General features: G+C 42.3%; 1 protein-coding gene across 1 annotated transcript; it reads right to left on the bottom strand.

Moving 5' to 3' along the window:
- Window positions 1–247: 247 nt before the first annotated feature.
- sstr1b (somatostatin receptor 1b) lies at window positions 248–20,764 on the bottom strand. Its single transcript, XM_024373838.1, has 2 exons — window positions 20,549–20,764; window positions 248–3,902 (listed from the first exon to the last, which is right to left on the bottom strand). Exon 2 carries the CDS (start codon window positions 2,903–2,905, stop codon window positions 1,790–1,792), a length of 1,116 nt encoding a protein of 371 aa, XP_024229606.1. The 5' UTR covers window positions 2,906–3,902; window positions 20,549–20,764; the 3' UTR covers window positions 248–1,789.
- Between the last annotated feature and the right edge of the window lie 420 nt (window positions 20,765–21,184).

Genomic DNA, 21,184 nt, shown 5'->3' on the forward strand with positions numbered 1-21,184 from the left:
ATTCATTGTGACGTCTCCACGGCGATATCATTCCAAAAGCGACGCAAGGCAAATCAATTGGACAGACCTCACCGATGATACAGAACCTTGAGAAAATGATTGATTGTACAGATCGGTTGCTGAAATAATGTGTGTGTGTGTATACAATTCTTGTTGTAACAGGATAACCGCAGGACCAAATGGAACATTTATTTCATCTTGGCTATTTACAGTTGTCCCTTTGGGCAGCTTGTCTGAGCTTGTTTGAGAAAGTGAAAGAAACAGAGAACACAGCAACACTCAGAGACATTTGGCATGAATACTTTTTAACCCCTAGAATGATTCAGAGACTTGAACTCTGTGGCAAATGAGTCTGTCAATTATTCAACTATTGTCCATGTACTTAAGCCAAGCACAGGGTTTGACCTAGTTTAATAAAAAAATTAAATAATATGATAAACCCCCAAATAAATAAACAAATAAATGAGTTATTTAATATATAGCAGATACAATAGATTTACAGACAGGCAGACACAGGTCAAACAAACATATGTACTGTAAACTCCAGCTAAAAGACCAATGCAAAGTCAAAATCATGAACTCGTCATAGCTGCACCACTTCAATACGAGAAGTCGTTGTCCTGACTTGGCTTTAAGTCAACCAACACACTGACATCTAAAGTCTCCATTTTTGTGCGTACATTCTCCTGTGCTATGCGTTGGGATACCTTGGAAATAATGCATGATGCAGCGGGATGAGGCAGAGGTAATGGACAGAACGGAGGAGTTTATCCCGCTTATACCACAGTTTCCAACAAACAATATTAAAGCACACATTTATCGATATAAATAACAATCATGATATTTTCATTTTGGTAAGTGATTTCATACTTTCATCTTTCCACTAAATCTGGTCGTAGTTCTATCGCTGTTGTTCATTGTTTTTGTTCTATATCTATGGACAAGACCCATTGTTATTTGTATTTATTTTTATTTCCATGCTGTCTGTTAACGTTCTTATCCCTTGCTTTCTAGCTAGCCAACCACGGCTAACACAGTCACGTCAACATCTGCAGCCAGAATTAACAGAAAAGTATCCACATTTGCGTTTAAGCTGTTTTCTACTGACATTCATTTGGATACATCCATAACAATGAGCTGATGATGTGCGATTTTGCCTGGCAGAGAAAAGTTTCCCTTCTCGTAAGGGCACTTTTCCTTCTTTTTTTTTAACGAGGAGATCATATTGCATATCAAACACAAGGCTAGAAGCTAGCTAAATAATTTGATGCTAGCAAACCTGCCAATACGACAACCTAATTCAATATCAGTGACTGAAAACAGGTCAAACTAGAAACATGTGGATTTGACAGCATAGAAATTCATGTTCATTCCATCACTCACCACGTTAGGTCATCAGATGTCTCTGCAAAAACAATTGAATGCTAGCTAGCTAGGTTCTCGTTGGACCTGCCTTTACAATAATCCACCTTCGGTTTGTGTGGTTGCAAGTTTAGCTTTCTGTAACTTTGTAGCTTGTGCAGTGCTTTATACTGCGTCTTGATCTTGTTTAATGCCCATTCTAGATTGCCCTTCCAGCCAATCAGAAACGAGTATTCAACAATGCTGTGGTATGAAATTAAATTGTGCTTGTATAATGGTCACAGCATATAGTGAGAGAACATAATTTATTTCATATTTTGAATTGGTCCTTATCAAAACTGGCCTCCGTCATTGTTCATGTGTGGTTTCATTCGTTGCTTCCCTATCACTCTCAGTGTGGGGTTCCATCCACAACACCTTGTCCCTGTCACAATGTAGTAGTGCGTGAGGTATATGTTCCATTCCGGAACACCATATCAGATGCCAGACATTCTTTAGGGAAGTCTTTTTGTCCATTGGTGGCCTGTCTCTTCAGGGCTACAGCACGGTAGTCCACCTGTTCACAGTCCAGCCCAGACTCCAACCAACGGAAACACACAATCCTCTGGAACGACCGGCGGAAGTTATCCGACACAAAGCCATAGAGGATCGGGTTGGCGCCGCTGTTGGCATAACTTAGGATGACGAAGAGCTGGGTGACCATGGGGTTGGGAGGGTGGTGGAACACGCTGACCAGCTGGACGATGTAGAAAGGCATCCAGCAGAGGACAAAAACCGCCACCACACACACCACCATCCGTGTGATCTTTTTCTCAGAGCGTCGCCGCTGCAGCCAACCGGCTTTCAGCCCGACCGCCCGCATGCGCGCCACCATCAGGCAGTAGCAGAGGCAGATTGCGCCCACAGGAAGCAGGAAGCCGAGCAGGAAGGTGTAGACCACGAACGCCTCCGACCACGCTGCCTCAGGCCACAGAAAGTTGCAGTCCACACCGCCGTCCTGCGCCGGGACTGTGTCGGCAAAAATTATAATGGGGAGGATGACGAGGAGCGAGAGGCCCCACACGCACACATTGACTACTTTGGCAACAGTCGGTCGGCGGTAGCGGGCAGCCTTGATAGGGTGAACCACGGCCACGTATCGATCCACGCTCAACACCGTCAGACAGAAGATGGACGTAAACATGTTAATGCCATCCACGCTCAACACCAGACGGCACATGAGCGAGCCAAATGGCCAATGACGTACAGCCGCCGATGTCGCCAGAAACGGCACACTCAACATAAACAGTTCATCTGCAATTGCCAGATTCAATATATAAATATTGGTGGCGGTTTTCATCTTGGCGTACTTAAGGATAACATAGATAACCATGGTGTTGCCTGTTAGACCCACGCAGCAGACCAGGGCGTAGATGGAGGGGATGATGATCTTGCTGGTGTCAGGTTCCTGGTCGTAGTCCTCATAGTCTAGGCTGGTGTTGTAGGGGAAGTCGGTGGGGTATGCTGGGTAGTTGCTGGTCCCATTGGCGGCCATGTTGTCCATTTTGTCCAGTTTACCTCAATTTTGGGTTTCTCCTCCTGGGAGTTAAGATCTGACTTTGTGTATATAATTTTTTATACAACAGCTGGGTCTAATCCTGAATGCTGATTGGTTAAAACCACATTCCAACCGGTGTCTTTTCCCACAAGTTACCACCTGTAAATCTATGAGTCTCTATGTCACATTATAGAATATAGTACACTTCTCAATGTGCTTAGCTGGCTCTTCGTTATCGCCAAAGTGTTGCTTTAGTGTAAAGTACCATGGGTCTCTGTTAAACTCCTTTAAAGAAAGGGGTCAAAAAGGAGGGAGGAAGGAGCAGCAGGAGCAGGGGAGATCCTCATTCTTTGTATACTGTAGGTGCGGCTCTGAAGAGAATGTAATATCTGTACAATGTTATTCTCTTATCTCAGGGTCCATAGATGGGGTTAATCTGAACTAAATCAGAGTCCTCGAGTCTCTCTCAGTTGTCATGTTTCCCAGGGATTTCTAATTATAGAATCCAGCTCCTCAACCAACTGATAAGGGCACTGAAGCATTTTAGGAGGCTGAAACAATGAATTCTTGGCAGCCAAACGCTTAACATTCCATATTCATTCACAAATAAATTCACACCTTATTACCCATCTGTTTGTAAGTGGTTCTTAGGAGTATTTTCTTTAATTAAAATCAGGCAAGGTTTCTGGGTATCACTCAAAACTTGGCCAAGGGAGAACTTTCCTTAGGATTGATTACAATGTCCTGTTGGAGAAAATTCTGGAGTGGTTGGGAGTTGTTCTGCCCTGTTCTGTCTGGTCCGTCCCAGCTGGTTCAAATGGCACACTCAGGAGTGGTGTGTGGTAAGAAGTGTTGTGGTGAATTCTGCACCCTCACCATTCCATGTGTCTGTGTGGATAGAGGGGTGATTATTTCATCATTACACCCGGGCTGAACAAGTCCATGTAAATCACTGGGTTTTGGTTTGAGCTCTTCCCTGCTACACCCCCATTTTTCAGGAAGCCTGTAAGAAAACACAAAGAGCAATCACTGGCATAGTCCCTAAAGGAACTCCAACCAAAACAGGAGAAGAGTTCTGGCTCTAGGAACTCTGAGGTTTCATTAGATGTAGCTACCCCATGGGGCAGATCAGCGTCAACATTGCAGATAGATGGGTTATTTCAAAGTAATTGTTTTGCATTATTTCTATTCCACCTAGTTCTTTAAAAAAAGACATTACCACCCTTCAATTGATTGGAGTAAGCGAATGGATGGACAACAATACGTCTTCTGCTGATACTTACTGCGATTACATATACAGTACACTAATCTTAATTCTAACCCTCAGATGTCTACAGACTAACCAATATTTCCCAGTACACTACCATTTTACTATTGATTTATATTTTTCTGTGACGTCTTACGAGGGTCTTGAACCACTCCATTTGGACCATTTGTAAAAAAAAGAAATAAACTTTATCTAAGAGTATGATCATATTTCCCCATTGATTGATGGTGGTTGTTCAGATCTCCTAACAGTACGGTTTGTAGGTCCATCTGAACACAGACATTATGACTTAACAACCACTCCTGGACCTGACTCCAAAAGCGAGCCATCGAAGGACATCACCAAAAGAGATCAGTTGATTCTGTTTCCTCATGGCAGAGTCTGAACAGGGCTGACTGTTGAATTCCCCGTATATTGCGCATTCTTTTTGTGGCAAGAATTGTATTTAATAGATTAAATTGAAAAGACAAGGTTGATGCATCAATTGTTGTTTTGTATAGCTGTTCATCAACCAGTTTGGGATTATTTCATAGACAAGAAAACATTCGGCCTTGAGAGTCTTCCTTCGACAGCTTCTGATTAAATATTGAGGTATCACTGTCTCTCTGCACCTTAATGGAACAAAAAGGTCATTGAGGTCACATGATCACAGCAAGCTACAATTCCATGTCGCCTTCGTATTTCCTAGTCGTCACACCGACATGACATTCTATGAATTCCCTGTAGTGTTTGTACAAGACTGAATAGTCATAAGGGGAAATGACATCTGTATAACCTAGCTTGTTTTTGTTTGAGTGTGTGAGTGCACCTATGTGAGGTCGCCTCTCTCCTCGTCCAATTACAGCTGGATGTGAGAGGCAGAGGCTCCTTTGACACCTAGCTGAACAGAATTAAGATGTTCAAAGCTGTCTACACACAAACAGGATAAAGACTGAACAGACACCCCCTCCTCCCTCTCTTTCCACCACCCTCTCCTCCACTCCCCAACCAACAGAACAGCTAATGGGCCCAGTCATAAGAAAGCAGGAATATAATTGCATTTTTGGCTGGAATATGACATTCTGTTTGAATGCCAGTTTTTCCTTTATTAAAGAAATATAAATTAATATCCCATTTAGCAGATGATTTTATACAAAGCGACTGACAGTCACGTGTGCATCCATACAGAATACAGAGGCTGATATCAAAATAGTGCAAGACTGCGTGTGTGGCTGCATGTGTGTGTGTATGTTCGTATTTGTGTGTGTATGTGTGTGCATGTGTGTATGAGTGTGTATATATGTGTATGTCTGCGCATGTGTGTGTGTGTGTGTGAATGTCTGCGCATGCGTGAGTGTGTGTTTGAGTATGTCTGCGCATGTGTGTGTGTATGTGTGTGCGTGTGTGTGTGAGTATATGTGTGTGCATGTGTGTGTGTGTGTGCGCGTGTGTGTGTGAGTATATGTGTGTGCATGTGTATGTGTGTTGTGCATGCGTGAGTTTGTGTATGTGTGTGCATGTGTGTGTGTGTGTGTGTGTATGTGTGAGTGTGTGTGTGTATGTGTATGTGTGAGTGTGTATGTGTGAGTGTGTATATGTGTGAGTGTGTATATGTGTGAGTGTGTGTGTGTAGCTGGCAGGGCAAGGCAGAATTGTAGAGGTATGAAGTGAGCATTAACACTGTGGCTTGTGATATTGCTGATCTCTATCACCAATCATCACGTATATTTGATTGTTTCTTTAAGGGTCACCTTCTCCCATTCCATATTGCCTGAGTCATGGCGCCAATTCTCCTCACAGCGGTACTAGACTCACGGGCATGATAAACAAGACTGAGCTGAAGGTATAGTACAGTGGAAGGCATCTAGATTCAGCCGAGGGCAGATGGTCGGGGAGCTGGAACAGAATTATAATAATTTGTCAAATACTAATTTACCACATCTAAGCCCCACAAGAGGTTGTATTCGAAAATAACAATTTCATACCTTGATTACGTTGAAAAAAAAGTCTCATTTTGTATTTGTGGGACTACTTGGGAACAGATTTTCTAAATCAAAAGAGATTTTGTTTGCTGATATTAAATTTTTTTTAAACTAGAAAATAAACAAATCACTCCCAGGCTGGTTTTGGCTCGCGGGCAGCCTGTTGCCGGCATGTTGACCCCTGGTATAGGGTGAAGTTAATAGTTATGGTTAGGATTTGGGGAGAGCAAGCTGATTCTAGATCAGTCCCTGGGGGCTTCTTCTACCCAGAGCAGAGAAGGAGAACACAGTGCACCGTCTGTTCCCCCAGGAAGGAAGCATAGAAATAGGTTAACCAGAAAAGGTTGTGAAGTAATTAAGTCGCTAATATGAGTCACTAATTTATTTTGATCTCACCGGACCTTTGAGTACAAGAACTTGGATTAGCAATATAGGCTCCATTTGAGGACAAGAGCTCGGATTAGCAATATAGGCTCCATTTGAGGACAAGAGCTCGGATTAGAGATATAGGCACCATTTGAGGACAAGAGCTCGGATTAGCAATATAGGCTCATTTTGAGGACAAGAGCTTGGATTCGTAATATAGGCTCATTTTGAGGACGAGAGCTTGGATTCGCAATACAGGCTCATTTTGAGGACGAGAGCTTGGATTCGTAATATAGGCTCATTTTGAGGACGAGAGCTTGGATTAGCGATATACTGTAGGCTCCTCTTGAGGACAAGAGCTCGGATTAGCAATACAGGCTCATTTTGAGGACGAGAGCTTGGATTCGTAATATAGGCTCATTTTGAGGACGAGAGCTTGGATTCGCAATACAGGCTCATTTTGAGGACGAGAGCTTGGATTCGTAATATAGGCTCATTTTGAGGACGAGAGCTTGGATTAGCGATATACTGTAGGCTCCTCTTGAGGACAAGAGCTTGGATTAGCAATATAGGCTCATTTTGAGGATGAGAGCTTGGATTCGCAATACAGGCTCATTTTGAGGATGAGAGCTTGGATTCGCAATACAGGCTCATTTTGAGGATCAGAGCTCGGATTAGCGATATACTGTATGCTCACCTTGAGGACAAGGGCTTGGATTAGCGATATAGGTCCCTCTTTAGGATGAGCTCGGATTAGCGATATACTGTAGAGTCCTCTTGAGGACGAGAGCTCGGATTAGCGATATACTGTAGGCTCCTCTTGAGGACAAGGGCTTGGATTAGAATTATAGGCACTACGTAGGGTTTTGAGGGGGAAGATTGACGTAAAGCATTCAAAGGATATAATAACATTCATGCCACGCTTGTTCTCTGAACACTCAGCGAAACAGATATTGATGAATGTAAGAGGGAGAGAGAAAGAGAGAAAGGGAGGGGAGGAGATGGACAGCTGGATAAGCATCGTCTAGCAATGATAGGAGAGAGAGAGCAAGAGAGAGAGCAAGAGAAACTACAGGAAGAAGACACATGGTGTAAATGAATATATGAGGGAGAGGGCAGAGAGAAAATGACTGTGCGAGAGAAAAGATGCGAGACAAAACACAGACAGAGACAGAGATAGAGACAGACAGAGACAGAAGAGACAGAGACAGAAACAGCAGGAGAAAATGACATGCAAAGGGTGTATATCAGAGGGAAAGAGAAAGGCTGTGAAAGAGAGCAAAGTAACAGCAGCAGGTCAATATCTCCCATAGAACCCAGTGAATGAAACCTCAGTTTTGAGACACATGACAGTAGACATATCTCCCAGGGGACACCGTCAGACAGGGTTCAACGCCATTACTGCTGACGAATAGAATATTCTTCTACCCGATCCATGTCTCCTATTATGCTCATTGTATTTCTTGTATTCAGTTACTAATGTATAGTAGTATTTATATGTTTTTGTTGTTCAATATATTGATATCTGTACCGTATTGTTAAAGGGAGCTTGCAAGTAGACATCATTTATATATTTGATTTGATATTGAAAGCACCGGTATGTTTTATTTCAATAGATAAAGAGCCCGGTGATGACTACTGTATTTGAGTGGGAGACAGATAATAGAAGACAAGTCCCTACATCAACATAACCAGTGCTGATTTCTGGCCAACACAAAAAGTCTAATCTTTGTGACTACTCTAAACTAACCACAGTTTACTACAGGGTGTCAATGGGAGCTAGTGCCCCCTGGTGGACAGTGAGGGAAACTCCAAAACTCAGGCAATGGAAGTCACAGTGAACCTCTAATAAAACATGCAGACTTTATAATTGGCGGAGTGGGAGATGGGGTTGGGGGTCAGAGGGACCAAGGAAATTTAACCAGCCGGAAAGTTTCCCAAGCAGGTCGAAGCAACATCACGTCCATGCGGCAGGTAGCCTAGTGGTTGGAGCATTGGGCCAGTAACCGAAAGGTTGCTGGTTTGAATCCCCAACCTGATAAGGTATAAATCTGTAGTTCTACCCCTGAGCAAGGCACCCCCGGTTCCCTGGGCCCTGAAGACTTGGACGTCGATTATTGCAGCCCCCCGCACCTCTCTGATTCAGAGGGTTTGGGTTAAATGCGGAAGACACATTTCAGCTGAAGGTATTCAGTTGTATAACTGACTAGGTATCCCCCTTTCCCATTTCGAAATTCCCCTGTGGATGGCAGCGCGACATTAGTCTAAGTTGCTGCCATCTCTAGTCAGTCCACCATCCTTTTAAAACACATTGTTGGGACAGCATCGAGGAAGGTGTAGCTTTGTTTGGGTAATGAAGTTTGGAAGGATTTGGGCTGTCTGTAGTGGAGGCTGCTGAGTGAGGGGAAGATGGATCATCATGTCTGGAATGGAGTAAATGGAATTGTATCAAACACAAATGGTTTTCATATGTTCTCTCCATTTCATCCATTATTATGAGCCATCCTTCCACTCAGCAGACTCCACTGTCTGTCTGTCTCTCCCACTCTCTCTGCCGTGCTCTGATTGTCTCCTTCTAATCATGCCCCCTCACCCGTTACTATTTATTTCTCCATCACTCACCTCGTCACTCTTCCCCTGACAAGTTCAATCCACCTTGATTCATCGGAGACAGGCAGCAGCAGTGATAATTCTCCGTCCACCGGAGTGCACTGAAACGACCACCTTTGACGTTGACAGCAGTGTTTTATGTTGCCGAATGGATATTGTAATGTCATACACTATCCATTAGCAGTTCAGGATTTGGTAATGGCCACTCGATCGAGGCACAAATACCATCAAAGTCTATGTTGATTTTTCATTGAGCAACACATTGTTAGTCATGTCTATAGTGCTTTAGAAATGGTAAATAAGTCACGGAACCATCATGTAACTACCATATCTGTTTTTATCTAAAAGGCATTATGCAGACACGTTTTTTTGTTAAGCAGATGCAAAGTACACTGTTCCCCATCACACGCACACATACATACACTGGTTCATTACCACACCTCTATAACATCTCTAAAAGACCCATTTCCTTTCACATCCTGTATCATTTAATTTGCTTTGGAAAACAAAAGCCACAGCATAATTCCTGCTTTAATGATTCCATAAGTATTCAAATAGTACATTTGTCACCATGCAATTTAGAACCAAACTGGTTTGTGTCATAGTAGTGTTTACGAAATTGCTTCTTCAGAAATGTTCCCCCTATTTTCATATGATCAGTTGGGTGGATTACAAAGTAGTGGGAAAAGGAACTGTGGGGAGAACCCATCTATAAAAAAAAGGGGCCGACATTTGTAAGCACTTCATACATTGGATGGGTCCACTGGCTTAAGGTACTCAGAGCCTGGAGCCTTTCCTCATCTCAATGCAATATTGGCATTTCACATAACAGTGAAGTGCTATAGAGAGAGACGGGGATAAGAGAGCCTGACTTGATATATTTAAATATAGAAATAAAGCTCAAGTCAGGCTGTTTTATCCCTGTCTCCCTCTACAGTGTTTGATAGAAGTGGAATTGATGGAAACACTATCCTCTGATGTCTTCAAAGGGCAATCAGAAAGAGAGAAACTGAATATGTGACATGCGAAAATCGCATCGAAGTGCACTAAATATACAAAAGTATGTGGACACCCCTTCAAATTATTGGATTTTGCTATTTCAGCCACACCCGTTTGCTGACAGGTGTAGAAAATCGAGAACACAGCCATGCAATCTCCATAGACAAACATACACAATAGAATGGCCTTACTGAAGAGCTCAGTGACTTTCAACGTGGCACCGTCATAGAATGCCACCTTTCCAACAAGTCAGTTCATACAATTTCTGAACTGCTAGAGCTTCCCCGGTCAACAATAAGTGCTGTTGTTGTGAAGTGGAAACGTCTGAGAGCAACAACGGCTCAGCCGTGAAGTGGTAGGCCACACAAGCTCACAGAACGGGACTGCCGAGTGCTGAAGCCTGTAGGGTGTAAAAGTTGTTTATCCTCCTTCGCAAAACTCACTACTGAGTTCAAAACTGCCCCCGGAAGCAACGTCAGAACAATAACTGCTCGTCTGGCTTCGTGAAATGGGTTTCCATGGCCGAGGAGCCGCGCAAAAGCCTAAGATCACCATGCGCAATGCCAAGCGTCGGCTGGAGTGGTGTAAAGCTCTCCACCATTGGACTCTGGAGCAGTGGAAACACGTTCTCTGGAGTGATGAATCACACTTCACCATCTGGCAGTCTGACGGACTAATCTGGGTTAGGCGGATGCCAGGAGAACGCTTCCTGCTCAAATGCATAGTTCATACTGTAAAGTTTGGTGGAGGAGGAATAATGTTCTGGGGCTGTTTGTCATGGTTTGGGATAGGCCCCTTAGTTTCAGTGAAGGGAGATCTTAACACTACAGCATACAATGACATTCTAGAAAATTCTGTGCTTCCAACTTTGTGGCAAAAGTTTGGGGAAAGCCCTTTCCTGTTTAAACATGACAATGTCCCCATGCACAAAGCAAGGTCCATACAGAAATGGTTTGTCGAGATCATTGTGGAAGATCTTGATTGGCCTGCACAGATCCCTGACCTCAACCCCATCGAACACCTTTGGGATGAATTAGAACGCTGACTGGGAGCCAGAGGCCTAATCGCCCAACATCAGTGCCCAAGTCCCTGCAGCAATGTTCCAACAAAGCCGTCCCAGAAGAGTGGAGGCTGTTACAGCAGCAAAGGGGGGACCAACTCCATATTAATGCCCATGACATTGGAATGAGATGTTCGACGAGCAGATGTCCACATAATTTTGGTCATGTAATGGGGGACCAATTATAGACGCATGGCAGTTTGCTTTTCGGTTTGTGTGTGTGTGTGTGCGCGTGCGTGTTTGGAAGTGTATGTCTGTGCACGTGTGTGCATGTTCTGTGTCTGTTGGTTGGCTGTCAGGGCATTGACAAGGAAATGGTGTGTTCTCTTTCATCCTGTGGTCAAATGACAAGTACCAAGAAGACATTGAAAGCTCCAGAGAGCACACGCGGTCCTTACTGAAAGACATGCATTTATTCTAATGACTTGGTGAAGGGAAACAGACACACAACAGGACAACATGAGACAGAGAGTCATTGAAGTGGAACTGGTCTGTCACATAGTGAATTATGTTTAAACTGTCATTGTTGATAACGGTCTGCTGCACACCCCCACACGCCAGAACAGTCACAACTTGTCAGGCAAGTGGTTGGTGCTTAATTTGCAAGTTTCAGTGAGAATAAGAACAAAGTAACCTTCTCAATAATGTAGTTTGTGGTATTCATCATTATATGGCATCCTTGAAATTGAATTGAATTCTTGATTTAGTTGTGAGCAATGCTCGCGAAATGTAGGATTTTTTTTGGTTTCTGTTTTCAGTTGTATTACGCTTTAGGCTACACATTTTCCGGCACATCATTTATGAATCTCTGATTCCATAATGACATGTCAGGAGGCGAGTTCTCCAGCCGTGCTGTAGAATTCATTAAATGCCTCTTAATTAATTGCATGTTTAATATTTCTGCTCTCCAACAGTTGGTGCACCAGCACCTTCATTACACATCAAACAAGACGTTTAGCCTCGCTAACCAACCACATGTTGTGTAGTTCAACAAATACAGAAGCGATGTGTACCGTCAAGTTGATGGTCTGAGAAAAAGGTCCTAAAGACAGATTTACATACAAGTCTCTGTGCAAAGCATTTCATAACTGTCTAAATAGAGTTATTTTTTTTACTTAAGCTATAGGCAGGTCTCACTCAACTCTTTGGGGACATTAATATACAAGACACCATGGATTTTTTTCCGAGACCCTGAGGAATAGTCTGTCAGAGGGAAGATAGCTTGAGTCCGTCTGGCTGTTTGAGCGGCTGTCTATCTGCCCAGTCAGCCCCTTCACTCGACAGCAAGGCTGTCTGCCACCGGTAATACTGTAACTGTTTCAGCTCCTCACTGAATAAACTACCCACACAGTATCAAACACCACATACTTGTATAGACTCACTAACGTCACAGAAGGCTCAGACTTAGTTTCACACACCATAGACCAGGGTTCCCCAACTGGCGGCCTGCCGGCCGAAATTGGCCCGCTGGGGGGTTTATTTGGCCACCCAAGTTTTCAGATTATTATTATTTTAATTAAAAACATATTTCTTCATTGTAAAAAAACAACAGGAAATCCTCTCCAGGTGATTTCTACATTTTGGAAAACTGTTCCCAAGTATTCCAATGCATTATAGAGAGACATGTGATCTTGAAATTATTATTTTAGTAAAATGTTATATCTGTTTGGGCTTCTTGCGGTCAATTTGCATTCTACAAGTTATTGGTAATTATGTTCCGGCCCCCTGATCATCCGTTCAAGAAAAAAAATGAAACAATTGTCTCGCGGCTGAATCTAGTTGATGATCCCTGCCATAGACTCACTGTAATGTCACAGAAACCAAACTCAACACTAACGGCCATACATTCCAATACAAACTACAGTTCTGTCATAAACCATTTCCAATTTACATGGACACCGACACTGAATCAGACATATAATATAGAAATGATTAGTATTATAGGCATAGGTAGACACGAACAGGAAATAATCAGTAACAGACAACCAACTCGCTATCACTGATCACTGGTACACAGGTGTTGTTGCCTGGCTACCCAGCCACATCATTCCTACCAACTGTTTCTTCTCCAAAATAAATCTGGATTTGCCTCCCTCCCTCCCTGACGATGTCTAGAATGGAAACACATTTTGACTGTTCTGATTGGTCCAAGAAACCTATGGGTTGGGCCAGAGTAGGGCTGTTTTGGTAACCACCGAGTACAAAACATGTTTATTGTAGATGTTTCATAGCCTAATACAACGAAATGTACAGCGCATTCTAAGGTGATGATTCGTTCAAAACACCTATACACATAGAGTTCCTGCATAGGCCTCCCCCAGAAAACTGAATTCAAATTTGGATTGTTCCTTTATACAATAAATAGCCTACAGCATATTAAACATAAAACTAAACTAATTTAAGATGTCTTTGGTCTCTAGCCGATGCTCCAACATTGAACAAATTCTAGTAATCACCTTTGAGTGAGGACTGTATTATTATCCAGAGAAAATGTACAGGTCTAGCTGATGCGGTTGGTTCAATGATTGTGCAAAGCGGCTTATATTTGATTTTGAATAGCCTAGTAATAAGGGATGTTTGTATTAACTAGGTGACACATTACCTTTAGCTGTACAGGATATCTCACCAACATGCGTTTCAATCTCCTCCTCTCTCTCATTTATTCCTTTCTAGAGCGCTCAGACGGGGTGTCAGCAGTTTAGTGAAATATGTTTAGTTGTGAAAACATGTTGCTATCGATGTTCCCAAACAGAATTCACTTGGTTTTCCAAATTAAGCACTTAGTAGCTGCAGGAACAAGGTTCTTGAGCCCTTGGCATACAGAGTTTGGGTGGAATATCACCTGTCGCGCAGGGAGAACATGCTCCTCAAACAGTGGTTGATGCGTGGACTGAAACAAGTGTTCTTATATGTATTTCTCAGCTGCTCATATTAAGCACATGGCCGCCAGTGCCTGCCTACATGATGACGTTATCAGCTTTGATACACTGATTGGTCAGATTTGTTAGAGATGATCCAATCGCTGATGAATTTGTTTTGTACCAACGCCCCTAATTTTTTTCTTAAGTCACACAAACAACTTCTAGGATGTCCGTTTCAGACTGAACGTATGTAGCGATTGATAGAGCAGAGGAATTCAAATAAAGGAGAGTCGTCAGGCAACAGGTGTACCTCATCAGTCTCACAATCATATTACACAGTCCATGGACCACAACGTCACCTTTTCCACGTTTACTATCAGAACCCAAGCAGGTGCAGTCTTGGAACTGCATCCGTAGTCAATAATATAACCATCCACCCACAGAGCTACAATAGGCTACACTACATGATGTATATATAATCACATTCTATGTCGTGGACAGCCCCTTTGGAATTGTGCGTGCTAGCGATTCTCAAATCAAGGATGTGCATAAGGAAGTAAGAAACCTCACCATGTTATACTGAGGACAGATCCTCTGTTGTTGAGTGAGCTAGTTCTGCTTCTAGTGTATCTAATCAATCAATAACTGTGAGGCGTCAACTGATCAATCATCTTAAAAGGGTCCATTTATGGTTCAGTGTAGAGGGCTGACAGGGTAGCCTAGTGGTTAGAGCATTGGACTAGTAACCATAAGGTTGCAAGTTCAAACCCCCAAGCTGACAAGGTACAAATCTATCGTTCTGCCCCTGAACAGGCAGTTACTGTTCCTAGGCCATCATTGAAAATAAGAATTTGTTCTTAAACTGACTTGCCTAGTTAAATAAAGGTAAAAACTTTTTTTTTAAAGAGCCTAAAACCCACATTAAAGGATCCTCTTAGCTGTGGGTGAAAGACAGATAGTATAGGAGGAATGGGAATACTGAGAAGGCCTAACCCAGGGATGGGCAACTGGCATGTGGTCCCCCCCTTTTGTAGGGACCAACTTCCCAAAACACAAAAAAACTATAATAAATATGTCAAGACTGCAAACATTTGTGTGGAATTGCATGAAATTAGGTGTAAAACTGTCAAACAAATAATCAGCCCCATGGATAAATGAGTAGAATTGCATGAATTGGGTTATAGAATATTCTCTCCTCCCCATGGTAAAATGTGTAGAATTGCATGAAATGAGTTATAGAATCTTCTCTCCTCCCCATGGCAAAATGTGTAGAATTATAGAATCTTCTCTCCTCCCCATGGCAAAATGTGTAGAATTGCATGAAATGAGTTATAGAATCTTCTCTCCTCCCCCCATGAAATGAGTTATAGGCAAAATGTGTAGAATTGCATGAAATGAGTTATAGAATCTTCTCTCCTCCCCATGGTAAAATGTGTAGAATTGCATGAAATGAGTTATAGAATCTTCTCTCCTCCCCATGGTAAAATGTGTAGAATTGCATGAAATTAGTTATAGAATCTTCTCTCCTCCCCATGGTAAAATGTGTAGAATTGCATGAAATTAGTTATAGAATCTTCTCTCCTCCCCATGGCAAAATGTGTAGAATTGCATGAAATGAGTTATAATCTTCTCTCCTCCCCATGGTAAAATGTGTAGAATTGCATGAAATGAGTTATAGAATCTTCTCTCCTCCCCATGGCAAAATGTGTAGAATTGCATGAAATGAGTTATAGAATCTTCTCTCCTCCCCATGGCAAAATGTGTAGAATTGCATGAAATGAGTTATAGAATCTTCTCTCCATGAAATGAGTTATAGCCCCATGGCAAAATGTGTAGAATTGCATGAAATGAGTTATAGAATCTTCTCTCCTCCCCATGGCAAAATGTGTAGAATTGCATGAAATGAGTTATAGAATCTTCTCTCCTCCCCATGGCAAAATGTGTAGAATTGCATGAAATGAGTTATAGAATCTTCTCTCCTCCCCATGGCAAAATGTGTAGAATTGCATGAAATGAGTTATAGAATCTTCTCTCCTCCCCATGGCAAAATGTGTAGAATTGCATGAAATGAGTTATAGAATCTTCTCTCCTCCCCATGGCAAAATGTGTAGAATTGCAGCAAACTTGCTTTCAACTTCAACATTAAAAATACTCTGTCTGTCTCTTACTCTCTCTTTCTCTTCTCTTCCATCCCTTTTTGAAAACATCCATGCAGATTTTCCAGATTCACTTGAATTCACAGGATTTTAAATAATTCATTATTCAAATAAATAAACTATTTGCTCTTTGGCCCAGTCCATAACTAGCAGCAGAGCAGGGAAGCTCTTACAATGGCATGCATTGCATTCAAGGCAGAAGGGACCACTCCATGTGTGAAAAAGACATGACCACTTCTCCAAGCAGCACCAGAATACACAAAGTCCAATTAACTGTCAACAGACCGTCATGGGCCTCATTTATCAAACCCACTGGACAAAAACCGGTTGAAAATCAAAAATGTCCCAAGTCATTTCGAGGCCAAGAATCTATGTAATGACGTTGAATCAACGTGGGAAACTAATTCGATTTGCAAAATGTCATCACTATAAGAGCTTTTTGTGTCTTTGACAACCAACTTTCAACCTACAGTGACTTGCAAAAGTATTCATCCCAAATCAAATCAAATTGTATTGGTCACATACACATGGTTAGCAGATTGAAATGTGAGTGTAGTGAAATGCTTGTGCTTCTAGTTCCGACAATGCAGTAATATCTAACAGGTAATCTAACAAATTCACAACAACTACCTGTTTACACACAAGTGTAAATGAATGAATCAGAATATGTACATATAAATATTTTGATGAGCGATGGCCGAACGGCATAGGTAAGATGCAGTAGATGGTATAGAGTACAGTATATACAGTGGGGCAAAAAAGTATTTAGTCAGCCACCAATTGTGCAAGTTCTCCCACTTAAAAAGATGAGAGAGGCCTGTAATTTTCATCATAGGTACACTTCAACTATGACAGACAAAATGAGAAAAAAAATCCAGAAAATCACATTGTAGGATTTTTAATGAATTTATTTGCAAATTATGGTGGAAAATAAGTATTTGTTCAATAACAAAAGTTTATCTCAATACTTTGTTATATACCCTTTGTTGGCAATGACAGAGGTCAAATGTTTTCTGCAAGGTTTTCACACACTGTTTCTGGTATTTTGGCTCATTCCTCCATGCAGATCTCCTCTAGAGCAGTGATGTTTTGGGGCTGTTGCTGGGCAACACGGACTTTCAACTACCTCCAAAGATTTTCTATGGGGTTGAGATCTGGAGACTGGCTAGGCCACTCCAGGACCTTGAAATGCTTCTTACGAAGCCACTCTTTCGTTCCCCGGGCAGTGTGTTTGGGATCATTGTCATGCTGAAAGACCCAGCCACGTTTCATCTTCAATGCCGTTGCTGATGGAAGGTTTTCACTCAAAATCTCACGATACATGGCCCCATTCATTCTTTCCTTTACACGGATCAGTCATCCTGGTCCCTTTACAGAAAAACAGCCCCAAAGCATGATGTTTCCACCCCAATGCTTCACAGTAGGTATGGTGTTCTTTGGATGCAACTCAGCATTCTTTGTCCTCCAAACACGACGAGTTGAGTTTTTACCAAAAAGTTATATTTTGGTTTCATCTGACCATGTGACATTCTCCCAATCTTCTTCTGGATCATCCAAATGCTCTCTAGCAAACTTCAGACGGGCCTGGACATGTACTGGCTTAAGCAGGGGGACTTGTCTGGAACTGCAGGATTTGAGTCCCTGGCGGCGTAGTGTGTTACTGATGGTAGGCTTTGTTACTTTGGTCCCAGCTCTCTGCAGGTCATTTACTAGGTCCCCCTGTGTGGTTCTGTGATTTTTGCTCACCTTTCTTGTGATCATTTTGACCCCACGGGGTGAGATCTTGCGTGGAGCCCCAGATCGAGGGAGATTATCAGTGATATTGTATGTCTTCCATTTCCTAATAATTGCTCCCACAGTTGATTTCTTCAAATCAAGCTGCTTACCTATTGCAGATTCAGTCTTCCCAGCCTGGTGCAGGTCTACAATTTTGTATCTGGTGTCCTTTGACAGCTCTTTGGTCTTGGCCATAGTTGAGTTTAGAGTGTGACTGTTTGAGGTTGTGGATAGGTGTCTTTTGTACTGATAACAAGTTCAAACAGGTGCCATTAATACAGGTAACGAGTGGAGGACAGAGGAGCCTCTTAAAGAAGAAGTTACAGGTCTGTGAGAGCCAGAAATCTTGCTTGTTTGTAGGTGACCAAATACTTATTTTCCACCATAATTTGCAAATAAATTCATTAAAAATCCTACAATGTGATTTTCTGGATTTTTTTTCTCATTTTGTCTGTCATAGTTGAAGTGTACCTATGATGAAAATTACAGGCCTCTCTCATCTTTTTAAGTGGGAGAACTTGCACAATTGGTGGCTGACTAAATACTTTTTTTGCCCCACTGTACATATGAGATGAGTAGTGTAGGGTATGTAAACATTAAAGAAAAAATAAGCAAACACGTTTGGTGTTTGCGAAAAGGCATGTGGGAGACTCCTCAAACATATGGAAGAAGGTACTCTGGTCAGATGAGACTAAAATGTAGCTTTTTGCCCATCAAGAAAAACGCTATGTCTGGCGCAAACACAACACCTCTCATCACCCCTAGAACATCATGCCCACAGTGAAGCATGGTGGTGGCATCATCATGCTGTGGGGATGCTTTTCATCGGCAGGGACTGGGAAACTGGTCAGAATTGAAGGAATGATGGATGGAGCTAAATACAGAGAATTTCTAGAGGGAAACCTGTTTCAGTCTCCCAGAGATTTGAGACTGGGACAGAGGTTCACCTTCCAGCAGGACAATGACCCTAAGCATAGTGCTAAAGCAACACTCCAGTGATTTAAGGGGAAACATTTACATGCTTGGAATGGCCTAGTCAAAGCCCAGACCTCAATCCAATTGAGAATCTGTGGTATGACTTAAAGATTGCTGTACACCAGCAGAACCCAGGAGCTGGAGCGGTTTTGCCTTGAAGAATGGGAAAAAAATCCCAGTTGCTGGATGTGCCAAGCTTATAGAGACATACCCCAAGAAACTTGCAGCTGTAATTGCTACAAAAGGTGGCTCTACAAAGCATTGACTTTGGGCGGGGTGAATAGTTATGTACGCTCAAGTTCTTTGTTTTTTTGTCTTATTTCATGTTTGTTTCACAAGAAAAAATATTTTGCATCTTCAAAGTGGTAGGCATGTTGTATAAATCAAATGATACCAACCCCCCCAAAATGTATTTTAATTCCAGGTTGTAAGGCAACAAAATAGGAAAAATGCCAAGGGGTATGAATACTTTCGTAAGCCACTGTAAATCCAATGTCATGGTGAAATGTTTTGTTGATTTCCCGTTGAGATCACATTACTTGACAACTCCTTCTGAGTGGTGCAGCGGTCTAAGGTACTCCATCTCAGTGCAAGAGGCGTTGCTGCAGTCTCTTGTTCAAATCCAGGCTGCATCCCATAGGGCAACGCACAATTGGCGCTGGGGTAGGCCGTCATTGTAAATAAGAATTTGTTCTTAACTGACCTGCCTAGGTAAAGGCTAAAAAAATGAACTCAACCAAATGTAAATCCAAATTAGATGTTGAACTGAAGTCTGTGGGAAGGTGTGTTTGTACAAAAAAAGAATCTGAACCTGCCAGTTTCTACTGTAAAGGTTAGTATTTATCAATTTTGAACTTGACGTGAAATTGTGTGTATCTCCAAGCATAGCTCAGACTATGCGTACACACAACTTCTAGTGGTTGATCAATTTTGGGGAAAAGGGAGTGTTTGACGCATGAAATAATGGTTGACTTACAAACAAAAAAAATTGGTAGCCTACAGTATTGATCTGAGAGGCACGACATCACAATTAATCTCAAAGACAGAAGACAATCATAATCAACAATAATCAAACATAGTCATCTATTGATAAACAAAATATTGAACAACAATTCGTCTTTTGCATAGAACTGTGGGCTGTAGAATTTACATATACATTGTTTGAATAGACAATAAATCATGCAAAATAGCCCCATATCATCATAGATCCACCACCATATTTGACCATGTGTATGACGTACTTTTCTGCATACGCTTCTGTTTTACAACGCCAAACCCACTACAGGTGTGTGTGGCCAAAGAGCTCTGTGTTCATCATCTGACCGTAGAGCCGGTTCCAAACCAAGCGCCAATGCTGTCGATCAAACTCCAGGCGGTGCTATGGTCAGATGACATGAACATAGAGCTCTTTGGCCACGCACGCCAGTGGTGGAAAAGTACCTCATACCTACAGTAATATATGGTGGTGGATCTTTGATGATCTTATTTATATCATACAGTCTTATTTGCTCCTCTTTATCAAGGGTGCCAATAATTATAGACCTGACTGTACATAATGTAACTGCCATATAGTGAAAATCTAATATTTTCCTGGAAGCATAGGAGAGGAGAGACTCACCGTATCCAGGTAACTGAGTACTGTCAGAGTCCCATCCCAGTCAGCCTGTTCAAGTCCTCCGTTCTCTCCTTCTCCCTCTCCAGGATGGATGGATAGATAAAAATGTGATAGACCTGTGGAGAACTGTCTTTCGTCTCACTTTGTCCATTATCTGCTATCTTTTAACAGTCCACTTACCCATAGCACTCACAATTTCTCAGTGTTGCTGTTGCTGCTCTCTACCGCTCTCTGCTCTCTCTTTCTCTTTCTCTCTCTGAGGATCTCGAGGCTTGCACACTCACGCGCTCTTCTCACACACTCTCTCTCTCTCTCTCTCTCTCTCTCTCTCTCTCTCTCTCTGTGTCGCTCACCATCCCTCAAGTCTCTATTCCTTTATCTCGCTCTCTCTCTTTCTCTCTTTGGCTCACTTTCTCCCTCTCTCTTTCTCTCGCTCTCTTTTTTTTCTCTCTCTCTCACTCTCTCTCTGTCGATCACCATCCCTCAAGTCTCTACTCCTTTATCTCACTCTCTCTCTTTCTATCTCTTTTTCTTTAGTGGGGCTTTCAGCACCTCAGTGGGTATTTTTGCCACTGGCAGCATCCGTTGGAGTGAGCTCACTCTCACTCTATCTCTCTGTCTGTCTTTCTTTACCCCTGT

Source organism: Oncorhynchus tshawytscha, linkage group LG15, assembly GCF_018296145.1.
Source record: "Oncorhynchus tshawytscha isolate Ot180627B linkage group LG15, Otsh_v2.0, whole genome shotgun sequence".
In the NCBI taxonomy this organism is placed as follows: Eukaryota; Metazoa; Chordata; class Actinopteri; order Salmoniformes; family Salmonidae; genus Oncorhynchus; species Oncorhynchus tshawytscha.